This window comes from Rissa tridactyla, chromosome 3, assembly GCF_028500815.1.
Source record: "Rissa tridactyla isolate bRisTri1 chromosome 3, bRisTri1.patW.cur.20221130, whole genome shotgun sequence".
Lineage (NCBI taxonomy): Eukaryota > Metazoa > Chordata > Aves > Charadriiformes > Laridae > Rissa > Rissa tridactyla.
In genome coordinates this window covers 45,602,304-45,625,903 of record NC_071468.1, presented here as the reverse complement: position 1 = coordinate 45,625,903, position 23,600 = coordinate 45,602,304, and the positions used below count along the sequence as shown (strand labels likewise).

The window sequence follows — 23,600 nt, the reverse complement described above, 5'->3', positions numbered from 1 at the left end:
GTGACCATGTTTCTCGGGGGGCTGTACGTGAATACGCTGCTTTTGCTGTTGTGAATGTGAGCAGGATTTTGCCTAGGTTGTGCTGAGCTTTGTAAGTAATCAATTAATCAAGATCTGAAGTAAAAGACAAACAATAGATTTCTTAATTTCATAAGGCAGAAAACAAGTGAAACCAGCTCAAAAGAAGAAAGAAAACCCAAAAACTGCTGCCACACAAAACATACTTGGATCATTTTATTTTCACTAGGTGTTATTTAGTTCTACTACTTATAGTCTTAAGTGTGGCACAGTAGGAAGCTCAGAATGCAACTGTGTATCGCCTACCAGTAATGAGACTTAGCTACAACATCTCTTGCTAAATCTTCCTTGTTAATTGGGACAAGACAGCCTGGCTGCACATCATTGTGTTGAGAATTAGAAACAATCTATGGTAGTTACAGTAAAGAGGAACAGCAAGACACTGATAGCTGCAATTTTTTTAATTAAAAAAAAAGAATGAGGAGAGCACGTGGGTATGTGTTTAGACGCTATAGTAGAGGATTTGTTGTAGCCTTTTGGCTTCCAAAGTAGTCATGCATTCCTGTAAATCAGTGTTTCTCAAACTTTGTGAAAGCGTGGCCTCCCTTTTTGCATAATCTGTCTTTATGCCACTATTAAATTGTCAGCAGCTCAGTTTCTCTAGGGGAGGGAAATCAGAAAGCTCTGTAATTACTGGCTACAAGTCTTTATGGACACTGAGCTGTGTCCAGCAATTAAAGGCATTTAGCTGTTCCCTTCCTAATACAAACACTTCCAGACAATAATTACAGCCTGCTTTGCACTTTCTTGTCCTTGAGGAGGATTCCCCTGGGCCCTTTTGCAACTCCCAAGGGGGCTGTTGGCTGGAATTTGAGAAACACTGCTGTAAACCAAACAGGAGCACAAGATAATACCTAAGAGCAGCTGTTTACGCAAAGCTGCTTTCTTTGCAAATAAGGTGCACCATATGCTTTGAAGGCTTTCCATGCACTGGATGCTTTCTTTTCTCACGCTTGACTTGTGTTAATCTGTGTAGCATGGCTCATTCGCACAGTATTTCAATATGGCTGCATGCAGTATATCAATCTGTGATGCTGTGTTGTTATTCAGAATTGCCACCTGCATAACATGTTAAAGAATAATAAAAAAGAGATCTGCTGTTGGAAAAAAAAATATCAGATTTAGCTCTAATGTTACAGTACCTGTTGTACTGTCCGTTTACGTATTCATTGCTTCTGTTCAAAGTTGCCTTTTACTGTATGTTATATATCGAACACCAATTAGTTTGCATGCAATCAGCTGTTTAGTTGTGGCAGGAAAGAGATGTCTTGTGTGCTTTTCATTGAGTTGTATTAATATTTCCCACTGTATTCATTCATGATTCCAACTGTTCCAGGGGAAGGAACATTAAACAACATTAAGGTTGTGTTCGTTGTTATAAGATTTACAAGAACCTGAGATGAGGTGGCACTGTGTGGTTTTTAGGACATCTTCCAACCCTACCCATGCCAAGGCCTTTAGCTGAAGAACATCTGCCCCATAGTGTTCTTGCGTAGAAGTTAGAAAAATAAACATTTGGAGGGTGCCTGTTACATTTGAAAGAACCTAAACACCTAAACCCATGTGCAGCTCCCTGACCTAACTCTGCCTTTATGTAATTCTAAGAAGCGTGTGGCCCTTGCACTAGGAATACTCTTTACTGCTCCTCAGACAGGCTTTGCTGAGAAGCAGTGTCTTCCAGCGCCATATCTTCTTGGCTGGCCCTCCTGCACTCCAGGTTCTGACTCATGAATATGGCATGGGCCGGACCTGCCTCTCGCCGCCGTCTAGGTTCTGTAGCATCGGTTGCTTCACAGGTCTCGGTGAGTTGCTGGAAAGAAAGAAAGAAAAAATTAACTAGTTTAGGAAATTTCTAAGTAAAACTTCAGCTATTTTTTGAAGTGGCAGGCGGAAAAAGTTAAAAATTGATTTAGGAATATGTGAAACTGCATGGGATTCTTAACATGCATTATTCACAAGGGACTTCTGAAGAGGTACTTGTCACACTTTGTCTAACGCATAAATTTGGAAAGAAAAACAGACCAGGAGCTAGAGGTTTAGTACCACAGGTGTACATGTATAGAGAGCTGTAAAATAATTTGGATTGAAAAGGACTTCTGGAGGTCATCCAGCCCAAACCGCTGCTCCAAGCAGGGCTGACTTCTAAGAAGTTAATTGGGGTTGCTCTGGGGCTTGCTTTATACACCAAATTTTAAATCTAACTTACAAAAAAACCTTTTCATCAAAACTGGAATGCAATTATCAGTCTGAAAGCGTTATGCGCAGTGTCACCCCATTGTAGGGAGTCCATTAGTATAAAAGCTGTGCTGCGTTAACGTTTAAATAAAACACTTCCTCCTTACCACTTTCAAATAGGCACCTGGACTCCGAGCAGTTACTTTGGCCAGGACTCGCTTTGTCTAAATTTAAGCATGTAGTCTTAGCGTATTGTCTAGGCTGTCAAGAGTTGGCAGAGAGATACGAGTGTCCCAGGGGAAGCTGTAAGGATGAAGTGGATTGTCCTCTCCATGGAATACAGAGGCCACACTAACAATCTACTGAGACTTCATGCCCAAATTTTATATGGCTTAAAGTTAGACAAGGTGAATCCTACCATTAGTGCTCAGTATTGCAGACTGGCTGAGTTCTTGCAAATTAGGCTGTAAACTCTTGAGAGCTGGAATTATGCCTTGTCATCTGATATGTTCAGCTGTACACGTAGTGATATACTTAATGCTCATTAGAGTAATAAAGCAGGACTGGACCCTGCTTTCAGGGTAACGTTCAGTCAACTTCTGCTGAAGTTCATGGCAAAACTCCATGGAACTGTACCATACATGGTATTTCTGGGTTGAGAGCAAAACACACACGGGCTAAGGAGCTTTTTTGACTTGGGGTTTGGAGAATTCTTTGAAAATTAGGGAAGTTATACACAGTTCAGAATGAGAGTAGCAGGAAAGTGGTTTGGACTTTCATATCCACAATTTTCCCATTGCCAATTTGGTTTCCATTTTGATAGGCCAAATGTGAAAGTCAGTCTTAATTATGTTGTCACTCAGCCTCGAGTTGCAGTCGCCCTTTATCTCCAATCCATCTTCTCACATTACTGCTCTGTAGTGCTGAGGTGAAAGTTTCAAAATTCAGGAAAGCAACTGATGGCAACCAAAGTTAAATAAATATACTTAAGTAGATAATAAAACAGTAACACTACTATGTGCATTGAATTTTCCAGGGAAGATGGAAATAGAACTGGGACCCTACTGGGGAGAGGGCTGGAAGTTCTTGGTAGTGTACTGTTTTTGCTGCTAGAAGATGCTGAATCACAGGGCATGCAGGTTTCCTTTAGGAAATACTTCCTACCGATTTCCTTTAACTAACTCTTTCAAGCAACAAGGTTTTTAGTTCCTGGATTGAATGCCTGGTCAGAGAGAGGGACAGAATTAGTGCACCGTTCGGTGGAAACCATTCCTCTTTGTACAAATAATTCAGTCCTACATAAGCAAGCAAGGAAGGAGCTATTTAGTCTGCTTATGATGGTACTTATCACCTGGGCTGCAGAAAATGGAGACCAAAGCCCGTGCTCTGAGTGAAAGGAAGAGGGATTTTGCCCCAGTTTGCAGTTTCAGGTGTGTGCTTAACAGCCAGCCGGTCAATTACTTACAAATACATCACTCTCATATACACACTAATATTAAACAGTCTCATTTTCATTGTGATGCAGCAAAATTCAAAATGAATACCAAAATCCTGACACTGTTTTAGAAGACTCTTTTCTGACCAGTGAGAAGGAAGAAACCAAACGGTGGCGAGGACCGTTCAAGAAGCTGACAGGAGAGCCGTACAGTAGCTCACGCTCAGTGGTGCCATTCCGGCTTCAGCCTTACCCGAGCTGCTTGACTTGCTGCTCTCGCAGATGGGCCCATGGCAATATTCATACTGCTGGATGACTGGGTGTCACTGGTGTTACCTCCGTCTGCAGCCGAGAGCCCAGAAATCACCAAAGCACTTGAAAAACTTCTCTTGCCGAAGAGCAGGCTGAGAGTTGAGCTGGTGGAAGAGGCCAGACTCGACCTAAGCATGGCTGCAGCTCGGTCCTGCACAGTCAGCTGGCCAGCACCAGGAACAGCAGGGGACTGGGAAAACACAGACGTTGCCGAGTTGTGGAATGACAGCTGACTACTAGAAAGCCTTTGGGCAATTTCGTGGGCAGATGTAGATGTTTGGATGAAAGGCTGGCGGCTTTCTACAATTGGTCCCGAGTGACTTGAAGCAGGGGGCCTTTGGTTTAAAGCAGTGTGTGCCTGGATGGACTGACTCCTGGGTTTTCTCCTGCCTTTAAAAGAAAAATTAATATGCTTAAGTAAGTGGCATCCTGATGAACTCCATGCTATTGACAGTGTCCCATGTGTACGTATTACTATTGGCATATTACCACTGGTTTTATCAGCATAAGAATCCCAAGAATAACAGAAATAACAGATTGCTAAATCCATGAACCTTTCTGTGCCTTCCGCTACAAGGGTTCTGGCTTTTGGTCAGAATAGCTCCAGTGCTTCTGCACCAAGCCAAAAGAGAGGAAAATGAGAAGACACCCCAAGGAAAGTACTCTAATTGTGGCTCACACCTATTCTGCCATGCACATTTTAACCCGCCCAGTGAACGGCTGAACATAGTGGTGTTGTATCTCCGCTCCCCTTGGACAACCACACTAAAGTAGGGGATGCTGAATATCCAACTTCAATGGCTTGGAATAATTCAATGCAAAAATAAACCCAAAAAACTGTGAGTTAAAACAATGGCACATTAAAAAGAATTATTCCTGCCTATGGGGAAAGAGAATTTGCGAATTCAGCCAAGTGGAAGAGTACAGTGTTCAAGCCACAAGACAGTTTTTAAGTTCCAAGAGTGGTATTTACAGGCTATCACAGCCTGAAAAGATGTGACCACCACAAGTTAGGGTAGTCTATTGGAGGCCTGAACGAGACCCACGTAAGGCTTTTGCCCCAATCTGTGAAGCATCTCGATGCAGCCACTGTTGGATACGGAGAGTAGATTAGATAAACTATTCTATTCTGACATGCCTAGACAACTTGTATCTTCCTGTACATATACATCCCCATTTTTAACATTGATATCAACGCCTTATGTCATTCAAACAAATAATTTCTGTATTTCTTATGCTTGCACATTTAAATAGGCACAGAATGAAAAATAAATGAATTATTGGCCAGTGAACCCACCAGATACCTGCTTGCACCCAGGCACCCTGCGAATGGCATGCAGCGGGCTGGCACGAGCCACAGGTGAGTTTCGTGTTTCTGCAGACAGGCTCTAACCCAGGCTTACGCAGCAAATACCCAGTCGCAAAAGTGCCTGCTTGGCTTTTTGTGCTTTCCAGGAAACTCCAACCATTTAACACAAGCTGGCATTTTGGTTCCCTGGCTATAGCTGTAGGGTAGAGAGGTGATGCCAGAAAATCAACGCCATCAACGCAGAAACAAGTTTTGCTGGCAGGCATTTCCAGGTTGTTGGTAATTTGTTTTTTCTTTGGTTTTTCCCAATACCTGAACTACGGAGGGGAGGGAAGCACTGAAACTCCTCCAGATACTGAAATTTCGCAGGCATAAAGGAATATAAATCTCACACTGTCGTCTAGAAATGTGATTTTTCTGAATTCACAGGAGTTCCAGTAATGCAAAATTTTATAACTATTGACATTGTATAGCTGAAACACACTGTTTTACATCTGTAGACCCGCTTTCCAGAGGCTGGTATCATTAGCCCCATTTGTTAGATGCTGGAAGCAAAGCGAATTCAGGTAGCTTGGCACAGACTCAGATGACAGAGCTGGGCCACAACCTAACTGGAGCTGGTTTGGCAAGCACTGGACGCTTTCACACACGTCTTTATGTATCTTTACAATACTCCTACATTTACGCTACTTTTTACAATAAAATAAAAATAATTTTCCTAAGATGGCATGCAAAGCAGCATTCTCTGCAATAAGAGCCCCAAGATCTCTGCTTGAGAGCAATGGCTCCTGTGTGCCGCGTTGCCAGTGTCCTCTGCCCTGCAGCCGTGATCAATCGGGAGGGCACGTGCTGTGATGGGGGTCAGGCCTGGCTGCCACACGTCTGGCCTCCGCAGGGATTCAGGTTCTTCAGACTCCAGGGTTTTGTTTAAGTGCTTTGGTTTCCACATCTGATGGTTGTTTTAATAATGTTACCCTTTTTAAATAACAAGAACGGACTGGAATTAAGAACAGAGGGGCTGTGGTGTGTTAGTTTGTGCAGGGGCTAATCTGGCCAAACATCTGTTTGTGATTTAAACTGCCAAGCTGACCCCTGTCCAAAAGTATTCCATATTCATCCCAAAGGCAGTGGTTAGAGCATTGGACAGGAGACCACCCGCGTCTACACATAAATAACTCTGTCCCTGAAAACACTTAGGAAACAAAGGCTGTTCTATAAACTGCATCACGAAACAAGGACACTTTGGGGGAGAACCCCACACGTTTCCAATGCTCCCGATTTTGGTCACACTTTTATATAGGGCTTTCATTGCATTTTGCAGACTCAGTGGCACCAGGCTGCAAAATGAAATATGAAATATGAAAACATTAAATGCACTTGATTCATAGATTATGAGTCTAGAAGGGATTGCTGTGATCATCTAGTCTGCTGTGCTAAATAGCATGGGCCATAGAACTTCCTGGAATTAATTCCTGTGTGGTATTATTAATTACTATGATTATTTTCAAGAAATGCATCCAATATCTCCAGTCACGGAGAATCCATCTTAACTCTTAGTCACTTGTTTCACTGTTTATTTGCTCTCACTGTTCAAAATGTGCACTTGATTTCAAATCTGAATTTGTTTAGCTTTGTTATATCCACGTCTGCTCGAATCAGCTGTCTTTGGTCACCTTTTGTTGCCCAGGTAAGTACTTACAGACTAGGATCAAAGCATCTTTTACAATACAGATTGTTTGAAAGCTCTTAATCTTTCACTGCAGGATGTATTTCCCAGATCTTTGATCATTTTTTGGCTCTTCTTTGAACTCCTTCCAAATTAAAAATGTCCTTCTTAAATGAGGGCACTAGGACTGTGCGCGGTTGGCCAACAGTGTCCTGAAGCAAAGTCAGATCAACGGACATGCGTTACCCAGGTCACCCTCTTCATTCTGCTTTTTTAACAACAGGCATAGCGTAAGTTCTTTCCTGGTCCTCTGGCATTGCCTCAGTGTCCCGCTACTTACTTAAGATCAAACAGAGCTTGCTTTTTAACCAGCTCTGTTAAAAACCTTCTTGAATGAAAGTCATTTGGATTTGCTCAATTAAGCATATAGCTTTGATAGCCACTCTTTCATGTTCTTTGTAGCTGTTAGGATGGAAGGAACTACTTCATGATCAGATCATAGAAACAGATCATCTGCATTCTTCCCAATACAGACCAGACATTTCTTTTCTCATTTCTACATTATTGGCAACTCTCCTTTTCTATATAGCGTCGGATTGGAGCCGCTGTTAGGATTTCTTTTGCTTCTAGTACTCTTTAAAAATAAACAGCCACAAACCCGCTTTCGTCTTTTTGTCCCTAATGATGGTAGCCAGAAATTTCTCCTTGTTTCATTCTCTTTCTCTTATCAGCGGTCTCTCAGGACTGAATCCTGATTTGCATTTGCTATTTTCCACTTCCTTGCATTTGTTGTGCATGTCTTCATTTTACCTCAAAGCCGGGTTGCTTTTCTTAACTAAGGGTGACCTTCTCTCTTGATTGTGGTTTTCTGGGCACCCAATACATTCTTTTAAACAACTCACAATTAACTTTCATTCTTGTATGGCATGCTCAGGATCATTATTTTACAATTAAGTTTGCCATTCTGATTACTGCAGTGTCAAGTTATGAGTATGCACATGGGGATTCTTCTAACGCTAGACTCAATTAAAAGCAGCAGTTATTTTATTCTTACAACATGGTTTATATTCAGGGCAAGAGTTTCTCCAGTCCTGTCCATTATCTGTAATGATAGGTCAAAATGATCTAACGGGAAACAAACAAGTCTCGTACCCCTCTAGTTCTCGCCTTTCATTTATACAGTAATACCACAGCGTGTTGAAAGGTTGAGTTAATTGTCTTTACATTGCAAGTCCTGATCCCACAGTGATAGGTCTCACAGTGACCCACTGCCACACTTCCAACGTGAAGGCCAGTAGTCCTACCTTGTGAATATGTCTTGAAGTACTTTTGAATCCATAATTTAATACGAGAAGGGCTCAGCTATTATCTATCTGACAGAATGATTGGCAACATTAAATTTTCTCCTGATAACTGCTGTACAGACATAAGAAGTTATTTCCTATTTGTTCTCCACATGCGCTGATGAACAGCCAAACCAACTCCTCAAATAAATTGTCATGGTCCTTCCAAAATAATTAAGATTTTTGCATAGCTTCACTTCTGCTGTTCCCAGACAACAATAAGCACAGGTTTAATAAGTACGAGCTCCCCGCATTGCACACGTAGACTCCCTCCCGTCTGCATTTCTCATTCTGGCATTGTTAGTGGCACTTCTAATCTAAAAGTTGCACGTAAAGGAGTTTGAGAGTGAAACCTTTGGTGAATCGCGTTTGTCTTACCCTCCTAGTAAATACCTGGAACAATATCAGGAAGCCATCTCCCACATGTGCTTGGTCATTAGGAAAGACAAAGCTTTCTAAAATTAGTTTTCCACTGGACATGAGCACGCCCCAAAAGCATCTGCCTACGCAGCCCCTCAGGAGAAGACTACAGAAAAGCCAAGTAAACTGTGCAAATACCTGTACGCTGGTGGACCTCTTGAGATGAAGCTTGCAACTGAGGGGTTCCATCTCTGGTGGGCTGCGAGCTACTGCACTGGCTTGAATTGCCCGTGGAATTGCTGTTAGACGAAGACCCCCCTCCGCTATCCGCCTCTTCAACGTTACCTCTCTCGTGGTGAGCTGCATGGCAGTCCTTCCGCATTCTGTTTGCAGGAACACGCACATGGTCAGCCATTTATTAGGCACAAAAATCTGTGCCACCAATGTTAGGTGCCTTCAAAACGTGTAATTGTAGTCTCTCATACCTCCCTAGGTCTTTTGACATTTTATGAGATGACAAAGATGATGAAGCAGTAAGTGTACTTGGAACAAAATTATATACAACACAAACCAAGTCTTCCCTTGTCTGTGTTAAGTGGCTTTGGAGCCCTGCACGACCTTAGGACTCTACCTAACCTTACAGTGATCTCTAAAGATCAACTTCTGCATGAGGTAACCAAGTAGCGAAGAAGGGGAATGGGCTGGAGGGAGTTTAGTGGGAATGGGCTGCATGGTGGGAAACTAGCATATTAAGCCGCAAGATTTAATCTTGGCATTTTAGCATAGGTCTGAGCGTGCAAGCTGGCTCTTCATGGTCCCCTGCCTCTCCTCAGCCACAGTGGTGATAGGGCAGGTGGAGGGAATGAGACAAGAGTGAGTTACTGCTGCATGAAAAGTGCGTGTAGGAATGAGAGATGGAATGGAATTCCCTAGAATAAGGGAAACATCTGTAGTGCTAAGTGATTTGGTAATGAATCTTGTTAAACATGTAGAAAGCTTTACTTAAAAGCCTTCAATGAGTTAACAAATTTGCTTTCTGCTGTATCTGTAAGGTTATTTTGCTATATTCTGAGTTATTTGCAATTCATTTTTTACTTATAGATAAGAGTATGGAATTAGTCTCTTTTAATAGAAAATACAGTGGAACCGAGACTGCGGGGTCTCTATCTGCATAGCCAAAATTTAACACCTACCTTAACCATTTGGATCTGAACCACTTTTTAATGTTGTCCAAACTGACAGGTCCCCCCCAAATGTTCCTCAGTTGGCTGTGTGTCCCAAGGTACGAGGTGGTTAAAGGGGAAACGTACATTGGATATCCCAGTGGCTGATCACACGAAGAATTAATTAAGTTCCGCAAGACCTGTTTATTGTTCTGGATGCTTCCTCTCTCCGGGTTACGATTGCGTAAGAAAATCAGTTCCTGCTGCTGCCCAGCCCAAAGCCCTCTGACGCACTCCTTGTTGACCTACAGGTAGGTTAAAAACACGTGGATCGTGTGAAAACGTTTGCTACTAAAGATGCAGAACTACACTAGCAAGGCAGAATGGCAGGAGCTGTGTGTGCGAGCACCTTATGTCTTTGCACCAACGGGTTTTATGAACTTTTGCAGCTACTCCCTAGTAAAGCCTGGAATGTTATTTCAGATACAGAAACATATGGGTCCAATATGGAAGTCAACTGAAGAGAGCTCTTCTAACCTCCAATCCCTACTCCAGTAACTACAACCAGCCTCTCCTTTTGTCCAGATTACTCAGAAATAATACTAGTTATCACAGCCCTAAATTACTGCAATATTAGAAAGATGGTATATATGTACCTTGATGACCTTGAAGCTCAAGTAGCTTTTGTGGAGCATGATAACTTTATATTCATCTGCTCCTTCATCTACCACGTGTCTCAGGGTTAGCAGCTCCTCTCTGTTGGAGAGCACAGCGCTGCGCCAGGCTGGGTCCCCTTCGTGACAAATCACAACCTTTTCTTCAAAAGACTGGATCGCTTCATACAAAACTGCTGGGTCTTCGTATTCATCTGGGCAGGTGAACTGGTCCTGGCAGTACAGGAAAAAGTATTGAAAAGGTCAGGTACATTTGTGAAAACACAAAAACTATTAACAATAAACAAAATCCTCTTTTTTGAACAGTTACCGGCTGGCCCCCCAAGTGACTTGCCATTTGATACAGCGTGTCTTTGGGGAAGCAGAACAATTAATTTAATGGTAATACAGAAAGGTATGATTTTTGTTTTATTGTAACCTATTCCGATCCCATGTCTCCACTGAACAAAGACACTCAGAGAATGCCAGCTTATCCACTTTCTTTTTCTAAAGTGGGAAACCATGGAAGGTGGAGCTTTTGGGTAAGCTGGAGGGAGATCAGAATCACTTGGGGGCATTCCACAGTTCTTGTGGAAATCCTTATTTTTATTCACAAAATCCCACCAACAAAAGCACAGACCGGGAATCCATCAGCAGATATCACAATATTGCGTTACTACTTTAGCTGTCGCGCGGCAACACGGCCAGTGATAACATTCATAAAATGACTGTCAAATTCTCAGATACTAATTCACAGCAGTTCCACTTCAGTTACATTCAGAGCAATTATAAATATCATGCATGATAAAAGCTTATGATACTAAATCAGAGCAAGAACAAAATCAACTCCAAGCTATACACGGCTTGACCTGAAGAAATTGGACCAACTTCAATGGAGGAGTGCCAGATTTTTACAACCGAAAACAAAAAGGGGTCAGAAACAGCCTGACATAATCAAACAAACAGCCGTGACACTAACCCTTCAAACCACTCTGTGTCTTTTAACGTACGGGTATTGCTATTTGTGAAAGGACTGATAAATTAACAACGAAATTAGTCTAATCAACGTATTTCTTTTCAACCCAGAAGCCATCTTTCCAGTATCCACGCAAGTAAAACATTACAAGACTGTCACTTTTGTTTTGATGAAAAATGCAGGGTCAAGCTCTGCAATATGAATGGTTTCAAAAGGGCAGCTAGGCAGTACAGAAAAGATCAAGTGAATGCAAAATAAATGCCAAGCTTTTCCATTCTGCTTAAGGAAGTTTCTCAGAATAAGGCAACAAGTCCTTCATTTCCCCTCTCTTTTTTTTCTTTTTTTTTTTTTTTCTTTTTTTTTTTTTTTTGTTTTCCTCCTTTTGGACAGTTTCTAAGGTTTCCTATGTTTCCCTAAGAAAACAGATGCAGCAGTAAAAGATAAAAATAAAAATTAAAAAAAGACCCTACCTGGTGTAGCTTCAGAGACATTCGAATTGCCGGGGCAACAACCTTATGCAAGAGATCCATGTCTGCAAAGACCCACTCATCTTTCGATGCTATCCGAAAGTCTCCTTTGAACAGTGCGTGCAGCCCATAAAGAAAAGAGTCCAAGCTGTAAGAGAAAGGCAGCAGTCACTCCTAGAAGTCATTCCCGTCTCACCAGCCCTGCCAGCCGCCGGCCACGTGCCGAGCTGCGCAGTGACCCCCGGGTGCCAGGTGAGCTCCTGCAGTGGGCATAAAGCAAGGCTCACATTGCGTATTTCTGATGAGAAACCATGCTTTGGGGTAGGTGGTTTTCCTTCTGCTTGCGCCGTAAACAACTGGCCATGAAAGGAGTGTGGCACCCGGAGCAGAGGATGTCCTAAGGATGGGCGGATGGGTCATGGGGTGCCTCAGGGCGCCGCTTCTCTGTGGCCGTACCAAAGAGACCAGGCCAGAGAGTGGCAGCTGCTCTGCAACCCCTGTGCGGGCGGCAGAACCTGCTGGAAAGTTAATTGATCGGCCCTGTTATTCATAGCAGTTCTCTTTGCAAGGTAAAAATTTAAAAAAAAAAAAAAAAAAGCTGTAAAAATATTTTCAGCAAATCTGAGACTTTTGTCGTGAAACTCAAACCCAGACATGAACATTAAACCAGATGCACTAAGAAGAATACCGAGTTTCAAGAACTGTTCAGCAAAGCGGGTGAGAGCATGAATCAAACGGCAGGCATTTCGGATTGAGACAATGAGCCCTACAGCAAATACACACCAGGTTTCTTTTTTCTAACATAAGAAACTAGATGTAACCAGTTCTGCCTGACCTCGGACGACGATTCGCCTGGACCTGAGATTTAAGCAAGAGGTCAAAGGTACAAAATCGAGTAGTTGTTAGAAATCAGTTGCACGAGGGCTCTGCGAAGGGAAACGACCAGCCTTCAGCTCCAGTCTGCACCCTGAATCACTGGCTTCCCACAACGACACCACAGCCACTTGTATAACGCTGATGCAGCAGGAGTGCCGTCCTGACGCTGCTCTGAAGAAGTGAGTGCGAAATTGAGGAAAATGGAACCATCTGTTAAAAACCAGCATCTCTTGCAAACCCACAGGACATGGTTTCATCTACCTGCCAAGATTTTGCTCGCTCTTACAACAGTTGATTTTTTTCAGATCATAAAGGCTCTGAGGAGAAGCTGCATTAAGATGTTAGCAGTTTTCATTACCGCCCAGGCTTTCTCCAGGGAACGCATAATCTTTCCACATAATCGAACTTTCTTAATTATTTTAGGAAAAGAAAAAAATATCTTTTAAATTTTTCTCGTCTCTGAGAGAGGGAGAAGAGAGACTGGGAGACTGCTTGACCTGTCTTCAGCTCAGACACATTCTAATTTTGCCCCTGGTGGGTAGCATCTTTTAGAAATTAAAATGGAAAGTTATATATGTTACCAGAAGAACAGCTGGATACCGATTTTCTCCGCGAAAGCACTGTGTAATACAAATCAACTAATCAGTGGGACGACCAAGGCCAGTCAGGGAGGCAGGGCTGCTGTCACTGCCAGGAACATGAAGAGTACAGGGAAGCTCTTGTGAATTCTTAACTGGTTTGCATTTATCAGTACTAAGTTATGTATTAAAACACGCCTGTGTGAGATGGGCACTTACACTCAGATCTTTGAAACATTTACGAACTGATTTCAGTGGGAGTTCTGTGTCTTCAGGGAGCGGGTCCTGATCCCCACTGACTTTCAATCAATCATCTCCACAGTTTAGAAAATGATAATATACCCAAATCCTGCTAAATAGCTAGGAAAGCCCTAGAATAAACCAGTTGGGGGGTGGGGAATGGTGGGCGCAGCCAGTGTGGTGAAATATGTGACTGTCGTCTCCCTTGAAAAGGCTAGAAAAGAAGGGTCTTTTCACTCGCCCACCCACTAGACAACATCCAGCATTCACAGCTGAATCCTTGCCTGGAAAAAACACTTCTGTATCTAAATATTCTTCCCAGGATGAAACTGAAAAATCCACCCTGAACTCCACACCTAATGATGATCTGTAGTATAGTTTTTCCCCACGTAGCACCCCCTGTATTTGCTCTGAAAAGCTGGCTGGGACGAAGGGAGGAGTAGGCAGGAGAGAGAACCGGTTTTTGCATCATTAGAGGCTCTCGGAGCCAAATCCGAACGCCAGAGCAGACAAAGAGTTTGCATTCACATCCAAGTGTCTTACAGGCATCAGCACAGGCTAAGCAGGCTGCTGCGAACAGCAGTATCTGCTGAGAGCAAGGCCAGGGCTAGGCCAGCTGTGCAAACCGCAGCTGAGCATCAGCAGAGGGAAGCACGTACAGCTCTCACTGCGCTTAGTTAGGGAAGACTCCTCCATTTCTCATCCCTTGGCATAATAAGTTCTCTAACCAGCATTTTTAAGAACAAATACAACTGCCACAAGGAGCGAAGCAGGGGTGGCAGTAGTTGTGAGAGGCTGAGAGTCAATTATTTTATACAACACATTTTCCACCGGAGAGGCGTGGAGGAGATTGCTGTATTCACAAAACCAGGGACCCCTTTTATTCTCCTGCCAATCGTAATGAGGCTTTGGGGTACATTCTGCCTGTAACGTGACACTATCTCAAGCCATTACTTCTGTAACACGCAGCCCTTAATCCGCATAAGATACAGCTGATGTTATTCTTCCCGTTGTTATGCTCTCTCCTGACGACTCTAATGAGATTATAAGGAAGCTGTAAAGCCAACAGCTTTGATCTCGGGCCTGACTCAAGGTTGTTGCTGCTTTCTTGGCCCAGTTTTAACCTACTTCAATTAGTAATCTGCTGTAGTTACAGGCTCATTCAAAATATTTTAAAAACTAGCGAAGGTAAATTCACATGCCGAAGAAGTGGCATTAATAGGGAAGAGGCATAACTACTATTTCTGGCAACATTTCTAACCCTCTGAGCTAAGAACCCGAAAAGCTGCTGTCACAACTGCGAGCTATTTTAGAACAAGACTAGGAGGTGTGTGGGAACCGTCGGCCCCTCGAACGTGCAGAAAGGAGAGGATTAAGTCGCACCACAAATGCCAGAGGGAGGGCAACACAGCCAAAGCAAATACGCCCTCCTGCTGCACTCCTTACGGCGCTCCAACAGCTGAAACTAAAAGCACTTGATGCAAGCCTGAAAACAGTAGGGATGAAGACTAATGAGCTGGTGACTATATCTGTGGGTATTCTGCATGCCAAAACCCATCTTCTGTCTGCAGTTTATAGACCTTTCCCAATGTTAACAGTAGATTTATTTAAGGAATAAAGAAACATGCCTGCCTGTGAGCTGGTAATGACCTGAATGTCACAGCTCACCTGAATGAAATATTTTCAGTGGTAGCCCTCTTGAATTTTATATGTTAGACTGTAGTGGTTGTGAGCTAAGAGTCAAACTTTTCTCCCCTGCTTCTGCTCTGCTCAGCTCTGGCACAGGTAACGCTGCACTGTCTGCTTGAACTCCCACTACCAAGGCAGCATCACTGTCAGCATTGCGGCGCCGTGTCCTGCGCCCTCCACCTCTGTCCCCTCAGATGCTGGGCAGGGCAATGCGGTGCCCAGGAGGGAAGGGGCGAGTGGGGCCAGCTCTTCCCTGGGCCTCAGCGTGAGCAGTGGTTCCTCCAGGCAGAGCCATTCCTTGGAGCGACCCTCTGTCCGCGCTGAGTGATGACGCCCGGGGGGAGCTGAGGGGACATGTGAGCATCCAGGCTTGGTAGTGTTGGAAGTATCTGTTGAGAGATGCTTTATTAAGAGATTTTTATATTTTTCCAAATTTGAAATGTATATTAAACGTTTATTTATTAGTAGGTCTAGTGGATGAATAGGATTATTCAGTAATTTTTTACAAATGCACACCTAAACATATCACTCATATTTGAATAAATGAATGGTAATGTCATGTCATTCTTCAAATTGCACTTTGTGCAGGATGCCTCCTAATGACAGTTTAAAAGAGCAAGTGATTTGCATAGCAATGTTCTGCCTTCTTAATGAATGCATTTATTGTGTAATCTAGTGTTAATGTTGGGTTGCTACTGACATTTACATGAACAGGTACACTGAATAATTATTTACATACATTATATAAGAGCATTTAAAATCTTGGTGACATTTACTGATTAATAGATTAGACAAAATCATGTGTAAATGACTGCAAATTGATAGTTTACATACACAATGTAAACTCGAATCTCAATTCTGTAGTGCACAGCTCAGTGTAACATTACCTGTGCATTACTGTTCCTGCGCGGCAGTTGGATGACTGTCACTCCTCAAGACACAGCAAGGGCTAGACTTAGTCCAGAGAAAGCTTCCTTCTACCTGCATAGTTACCCCCGAGACCAAACCATGGACCACAGAGCACAGATTCTTGGCTATAGTTTGCTCATGTTGGACATATCTGAAACACTTCATAGAAATAAGCGTGAGGAGGAGAAGACTACAATGCCTATCTGGCCATTACAGCCCAAACTCATCACGAAGCCTCTAGCAATATTGTACACAAGACGCTTCGCAGCCAGAATTAATAGAAGGTCCTGAGATGAAGTTCAAGGTCATTTCTCAGTGCCTACCAGAGTAATCTAATCTAAGTTTTTGTAGTCCAGTACTTGAGTGTGACAGAGCGTGTATTAGGAGCCCTGATCTCTTACAAAGTGAGCCGGCTCCCAACAACTGTACATGCAGTACCTCCCCCTCATGCACACAGCTGGCTGTGGAATCACCTGTTCTGACACCATCTCTGCCAAAAACTAAAACCCTCTTTAGCACCAGTAGGCCCCAAAAGGTCCCCAAAATATCATGACAGCTTTTAAAGGAAATGGACTGTGAAGCATCACCTACGGAACAATTCCTGCAGCTTCTGAGGACCTTCAGTACTTCTTCCCCATCTGACTGATTGCAGACCTACAACAGCCTGAGAGCTGGGGGTGAGGACCATCAGTAATGCTCTATATCACCTTCTGTAAGAGCTGCTGTATCTCCATCAAACACAGAGAGAGGGGAGGGAGACCCGCCTTCAGCACCTAAAGTTGCTTGGGAACATCTCCTGGCCTCAGGAGCACAGTCCACGTGTTGGGCACATTCTTCCCCTGGCATGCCATATAATCGTATTCCTATCAAAGTCTTGCTGACTTACTGCTTCTTTGTGTTTAAATAAGTTGTGAAGATTTGCGCGAAGCAGTAAACACAGCTGAATCACAGAATTGCCTAGGCTGGAAGGGATCTTTCAGATCATCGAGTCCAACCATCAACTTAACTCTGACAAAAACGACCACTAAACCATATCTCTAAGCACCATGTCTACCCGTCTTTTAAATACCCCCAGGGACGGTGATTCCACCACTTCCCTGGGCAGCCTGTTCCAATGCTTAATAACCCTTTCAGTGTAAAAATTTTTCCTAATATCCAATCTAAACCTCCCCTGGCACGACTTGAGGCCATTTCCTCTTGTCCTATCGCTTGTTACCTGGGAGAAGAGACCAACCTCCACCTCGCTACAACCTCCTTTCAGGTAGTTGTAGAGCGCGAGAAGGTCTCCCCTCAGCCTCCTTCTCTCCAGGCTGAACAACCCCAGCTCCCTCAGCTGCTCCTCATGAGACTTGTGCTCCAGACCCCTCACCAGCTTCGTTGCCCTTCTCTGGACCCGCTCCAGCACCTCAGTGTCTGTCTTGTGGTGAGGGGCCCAAAACCGGACACAGCACTGGAGGTGGGGCCTCAGTAAGTACAGTAAGATCTGCCCTCTGTGCTGAAGTGAATGTATTTGGGAGAGTTTTGTTGAGAAAGGTCTTGATGTCAGGGGGTAGCGTACCCACCTTGCTCCTCAGTTAATAATGTCTACTAAATTGTTTTTGTCAATTAAAATAAATATATAAATTCTTTAAGACAGGAATAAACGTTTTTCACCAAGCTAAAGTCATTTTTTGTAGCTGTAGCAATTTATAACTTGGATTGTGCTACTCAGATTCTTCTTTTTTTCCCCAAAAATCTTTCTGACAGTTGAAATATATTAAAGGTATTTACCCAGGTGCGCAAGTGACACAGTTTTTCACAGTGAAACTTTTCACAGGGAAAGCTTTTGTGAAGTAGCACTGAAAAAGATACTGTCAGAAGCTTCCACTTAATCCCTCTTATGTCACAAAATAAATCTAAAAAATACAATGATTCAATACTGCCTTGGAGCACTTTCTTAATAAAAAGAAAATCAGGAGTTAAAGATACAGGATTTTACAGAAACGATTCAGAAAACCAGGGATAGAGACGTGCAGTGCACATGACTACTGCATTTTTTCCCCATCTACAGACTTTTTCTCCCCAAGAAAAGTATTTTTGAGTATGGAGCATCCACTCACAAGAAGAGAGAAACTAATCTGGTTCATTGGCAATTTTCCAGATTTTAAAATTACACGGTGTAGCTGACTCCTGCAATTAGTATTAAAATCTTTACAGAAGACTTTGCAAATAATTATTCTCAACATTCATACTTTCCATGTTAAGCTTTGGAAAGCTCTCTGATAATATTATCTCTTTCCATTAGCTACTCATCATGTAAGCCAATAAAAATAGGTGACATTGTTATTCTATCTGTACTAGTGCCAAAACATTTTAATGAAGATTTTAAGATCCTATGGAAAGTACATGCAATGCAATGACATTTTTAGGAAGCTTTTGTGATATTTTTAGATGCATTTCTAATATCGCTGTGACATACCTATCAAATTCACTTTAATCTTTTCTCAAAAAAAAAAAAAAAAAAAATCACAAACGCACATCACCTTTTCTACTATCATGTTGCCAAACTAAATTTGGATCATAAAAAAATAGGGCAATGACTTACTAAACATCACACTAATTGTGGAGTGCATAGAAATGAAGGGAGAGGAAACTCAACCCAGAAGAAAACTATTCCAGGAAGGGAATGTGCAAAGACCGGTAGAAAAGAAATGACAAAAGCCGCTTTAGAGAGCAGGAAGATGCAGCACACCAAGAAACAAGGTGCATGCGCCATGAACATTTCGTGTGACTGACTGAAAGCGGAAGACACAAAAGCAGATTTTACAAACGACTCAACAGATAACAAAGCTAGAATGAATATTTAAAGGACTGTTTTATCTTATAACAGACAATACATTCAAAATTGCACGTGCTGTCTTTGTTTGCTTGTTAGTAAGACAAATCCTCTCTAAGGCCCGTGTTGAGAGAGGGCTTCATTCACAGTTTCGTGCCAAGGCAGCAAGGTCACTTAGAGACTGTGTATTTACTTATCTTCTCCACTGTTACTAAACTCTTGTGAGCACAGGGAGTTCAAGTACACCTAATAAAAATCTAAAGTTAGGAGAAAAGTTAGTCTTTAATAAAGTAAAGATTATTTCACTAATAAAATGCCTTATCTATAAAATTAATTACTCGGGCTGAACACTTAGCATAAATGGTACTTTATAAAACCCAAACAAGTCAGAACTCCCAGTGAAAATGGAAGAATCCCTAAGGAAAATGTGAGGTGAAGAGCACACACAGAAATAGATCTAAACCAAGCATATTTTAATTGACGACACTTTCTAGGAAGAAGTGGTTAGAATGAATAAATGAACAAGTAAGGCTGACTGAGAACAGACACAGCTGCAGTCTCAAGAGACGCGAGGTTCTCCCTTCCTTGGTCACCAGAATGAAATGGCACGAGGAACACAGAATACAGCCCTGAGGAATAGAGGACCCTTATGGATTTATTATTATTTAGTTAACTAGATGTCAGAGTACTTAGCAGTTTCTTCCCCTTCTGGAGGAAGCCAGCACTACAGTAGCCAGGCCGGGCATGAGTGAACACAAGCAATAACCATCAGTACCTATTCCTTCAATGCAAAATTCTGCTTTGCCCCATGAAATAAAGACTGATATTAGTTATTAAGCAAGCTGCCAAAGAAAAAGATGTCCAGGAATGGCAGAAAACGAATTATTTTATGGAGGAAAGAGACTTCACCTTGATCTAATCCCATGCTGAGATTTCACATTAAGTGAAAAAAGACAAACAGGTCTTTGCTTTAAAATGAGGGAAAAAGATTCCTAAAAATTACCTGATGGCCATATTGTGAGCTGCAGTTCCCAAAGCTCTTCGACCCAGTATACACAAGGCAAAGGAAAGCGTCACTAGAGGAGAATCCTCATCACTGTCCAGGTGCTGCAAGGTTTTAAGAACAGCATGTTATTCCAAGCGCAAATATCATCTTTAAAAGCACTGCAATACTATAAATAGTAACATTCATAAAATTTGCTTGTGGCTGGACCTGCACACGAAAACATTCTTTGCAATTAAACAGAACAAGAAGGAAGATCATTGCCATCAGAAACTTTCTGCAAAGTGCAAGCTTATTTTGCCCACTGGCTAGAAACAGAGCATTTCAGTCTTGGGTGGTGAGATCCCAAGGGAAGGGAGCTTTGGGGGTGGCAGGGGTTTTTGTGGGGTTATGTTTGTTTGTTTGCTTGTTTTTTCCAGATCTGACATTCTAAACCAGAGCAGATTCCTTATTGCTGAGAGAAACCGCAACTGGAGGCAGCCAAACCCCTTTTCATGGGACACAATGCATATGAAACTCCCTCGCAGATTCCAGAAGAACAATCTATTTGGAAAAATTTGGGGGAACGCATTTTTAGTGAATAACAATATATACCTAAATTGTATACCATTGATGACCCTGACCTCACATTTTAACAAGCGGTCAAGACATTTAATAGACATTTACTAGCTCAGGAGAGTTTCTTTACTAAATTTGTTGAAAGAAAACCTTGCTATCAAGCAGGAAGGAAAAATGAAACAACTCCTCATGAATGTGAATCTTTAGGAGGATCCAGACTATTATTTCTGTCCATGCAATGGGTGGTTTCTTACAGCTTTCTTTGACTCTAAAACTGAAGTGAATTATAATGGAGAATGTAGCACCTTCTATAAAATACACTGATTTCCAGGGCTACGTGTACAGCGAAGCTTTTTTTACATCTCGTCTCCTACATGAACTTTACCTCTATATAGTTAGTGAATTACAAGAACCGAAGTAAAAGACGTAAAAAATATATAAATGTGTGTGTGCGCACATTAGTGCAGGCACTCATTTGCCCTTTTAAGTCTAACTCTGATAAGCTTCAAGTGCATTGGGCATCCCTAAATCTATTGTTCTATTTGAACGTCTCAGCCACGTAACAAGGGAAAAAGCATCATTTAAGAGCGGCTCTCCCCGCACCGTGCAATTCTTCGTGTGTCAGAACTTGGGAGCTGAGACATGAAGATGGGAAAGAAAAGAGATTAAACATTCCCAGTAGGAGGAGATGGTGGGCAAGGCTCAGAGGACAATTCAATAAAAACAGTATCAATGTAATGATACGCAGAGGAACTGGTGGAATGGTGTTCAGTGTTGAAGACATGATAAGGAACCAAAGAGGAGAAGAAACGTGAAGATTCAGCGATATTACACCAGCTAAGGCCAGTGATAGCAAATGGGATGTGCACTCAGTGATCCTGAATGAGAAACGCAGAAGTTAGAGTGCATGGTGGCCAGGAAAGATACGCTTCTCATTTTTTGCCATTATCAGCAATAATCAGAAAATTAAATCAAGGGAATATACTTGTTCGAAACTGTATTCTCCCTCTGGGCTATTTTGAGTATTCCACGGAAATACAGTAATGCATTTCTGACAAATGATTGCTGACCATCAGTAATCTTAGTGGCTCAAAGCGTGTGAACGCGCAGCTGTAAACCTGCCCTTGACCTTCAGGAGCTGCGAGGGAATTTCATGCTGTTTTGTGGCATGGTTCACATTTGAATTAGGAGCTCTCAGAAGTGACCTATACCAGCAGTGAGTTTGTTACATACTTCCCTACCATTTGAAGACTGTACCCAAACACAGGTAAATGTTTGGAAAGGGTACAAAGACATCAGCAATGTTTGGCAACTGTACCCAAACACTGGCAACACTGGAGCAATGATGACATTCCCTGAGCAGAGCCTGCTCCAGCATTACTCCAGCAAACACTTACGATATCCACACTTTTTAGAGATGATGAAATTAACGATGTTGGAAGTGTGTACAATAAGGAATTGGTTCTGTATTCGAAGACTTACCCTCCTTCAAATTCAAGTTTTGCACAAGGGTAGTCTCCAAAATACGTTTTTTCCATTCCACAAAACATATATTTTCCTTTTATGTTAAATCTGACAGCTTAAATGATATAAATTTTATTGTATTAATCCTGAGCAAGCAAAAGAGTACCCATGCCTCATTTAACTCCTACCCCAAGAATTAAAACTACTACTACTAAAAAAATAAAAGCAAGCTTACCTCCACCCTTTTCCTAGCACAGAACTGAATCCAGTCCAGGTAAACACTACAGAAACTAGCTCTTGTTATTCCTTGGAGACACGGAACATAATCTTCGTCTATGTTAATGTTAAACATTGCAAGGTCACGTTCAATATAATGCCACTTTGCATAAGGCTGCAATATCTTTTGCATGGATTCATCTTTTATCCAGTCAAGGATTTTGGGAGAACTGGCTGTAAAGTATATTATACTCTGTTGACAAAATGTGCAAATGTTAGTCACTCTATCTCTGATTAAAGCAGATACATTTTACACAGAAGAAAATAAATCAAATAGGACCACAGTAACTACCTATAATGGTACATATTTTTTCTAATTTTTGCTGCTTGGCATCATTGCTTCACAAAACTGCTCCAGTTAATTATCGTCTTTCTAAGTAGCAGACAAAAGAAAAAGAAGTCCTATTTTTAATATCCTTCTGCTGTATAGAAAAATTAACACAAACAATAGACTATGGTAAGAATACAGAGTTCCAACATTCACACATGTTAATTACTGAATATTAGTCGGGTTCTAGAGTGTATCATCAAGAAGGTGATTATCAATAAAAGTTCAGGCATATTCAGGAAAAAAATAGTAGTAGATGGTCCCATGCTCAAAATAGGACTCTCGTTCATCTGTGGATGTCCTGTTCTCCAGGGGATGAAGCTTTCATAATTCTTTAACAAACAGTTCCACCACTATTTAACCACAAAGGTGAGATTTGACAGATGTGCACAACACAAGTCTGAAAACCTCTGTTTTAACTGCCGTTTTCTGTCTGCATTTAGTGGCATCACTATTTTTGTTATTTGTCAATAAGGCCAGTAAAGAATAATGGATTATTTCTTATATGCTGGGTTAAGAAGCTGATAAGTGGTGTAACTGAGATTGCTTTTAAAGCACTGAAGGAGGAGCAGCATTCAGCAGCAGCTCTTTTGCCAAATGCAGAAATATTAGAAAGCAGCAAGACTCATAGCTCGTATCTGTGCCTGGGTTTCTAAGTTTAAGTTGTTCTAACTGCTGTGTCTGGAGCCATTAAAATAATAATAAATAAAACAAAACAATCTATCCAAACCAAATTTAAAGCACATTTTCCAAAGAATATGAACCTTAAGGAGAAATTCCAGTGCTGCAAAGGAAAGTGCCATCAGCTGGAAAGTCCCATTATAATGTTTTACGATTGTAATTTTTGTTTTAATAGAAGATATTAATTTAGAATTGGATTCGAAAGCAAACAAGGGGCAAGTGAACATAACTGAAGATGATGTAGTT

General features: G+C 41.9%; 1 protein-coding gene and 1 long non-coding RNA gene across 2 annotated transcripts in view; one reads left to right on the top strand and one right to left on the bottom strand.

The window, feature by feature from the left end:
- Nucleotides 1-319: 319 nt before the first annotated feature.
- PCNX2 (pecanex 2) overlaps nucleotides 320-23,600 on the bottom strand; it is a 160,992-nt gene continuing 137,711 nt past the window's right edge. Inside the window, exons 27-34 of the mRNA XM_054196782.1 lie at nucleotides 22,305-22,538; nucleotides 20,048-20,151; nucleotides 11,941-12,085; nucleotides 10,498-10,728; nucleotides 9,872-10,146; nucleotides 8,877-9,061; nucleotides 3,942-4,390; nucleotides 320-1,888 (exon numbers count right to left, since the gene is read on the bottom strand). Coding sequence (XP_054052757.1) covers nucleotides 1,715-1,888; nucleotides 3,942-4,390; nucleotides 8,877-9,061; nucleotides 9,872-10,146; nucleotides 10,498-10,728; nucleotides 11,941-12,085; nucleotides 20,048-20,151; nucleotides 22,305-22,538 — 1,797 coding nt within the window. The 3' untranslated portion in view covers nucleotides 320-1,714. The remainder of the gene's footprint in view (nucleotides 1,889-3,941; nucleotides 4,391-8,876; nucleotides 9,062-9,871; nucleotides 10,147-10,497; nucleotides 10,729-11,940; nucleotides 12,086-20,047; nucleotides 20,152-22,304; nucleotides 22,539-23,600) is intronic.
- On the top strand, nucleotides 9,166-11,196 carry LOC128907655 (uncharacterized). The gene is made up of 3 exons (XR_008465687.1): nucleotides 9,166-9,350; nucleotides 9,921-10,152; nucleotides 10,822-11,196. It is a non-coding gene; the product is annotated as an uncharacterized LOC128907655 (long non-coding RNA).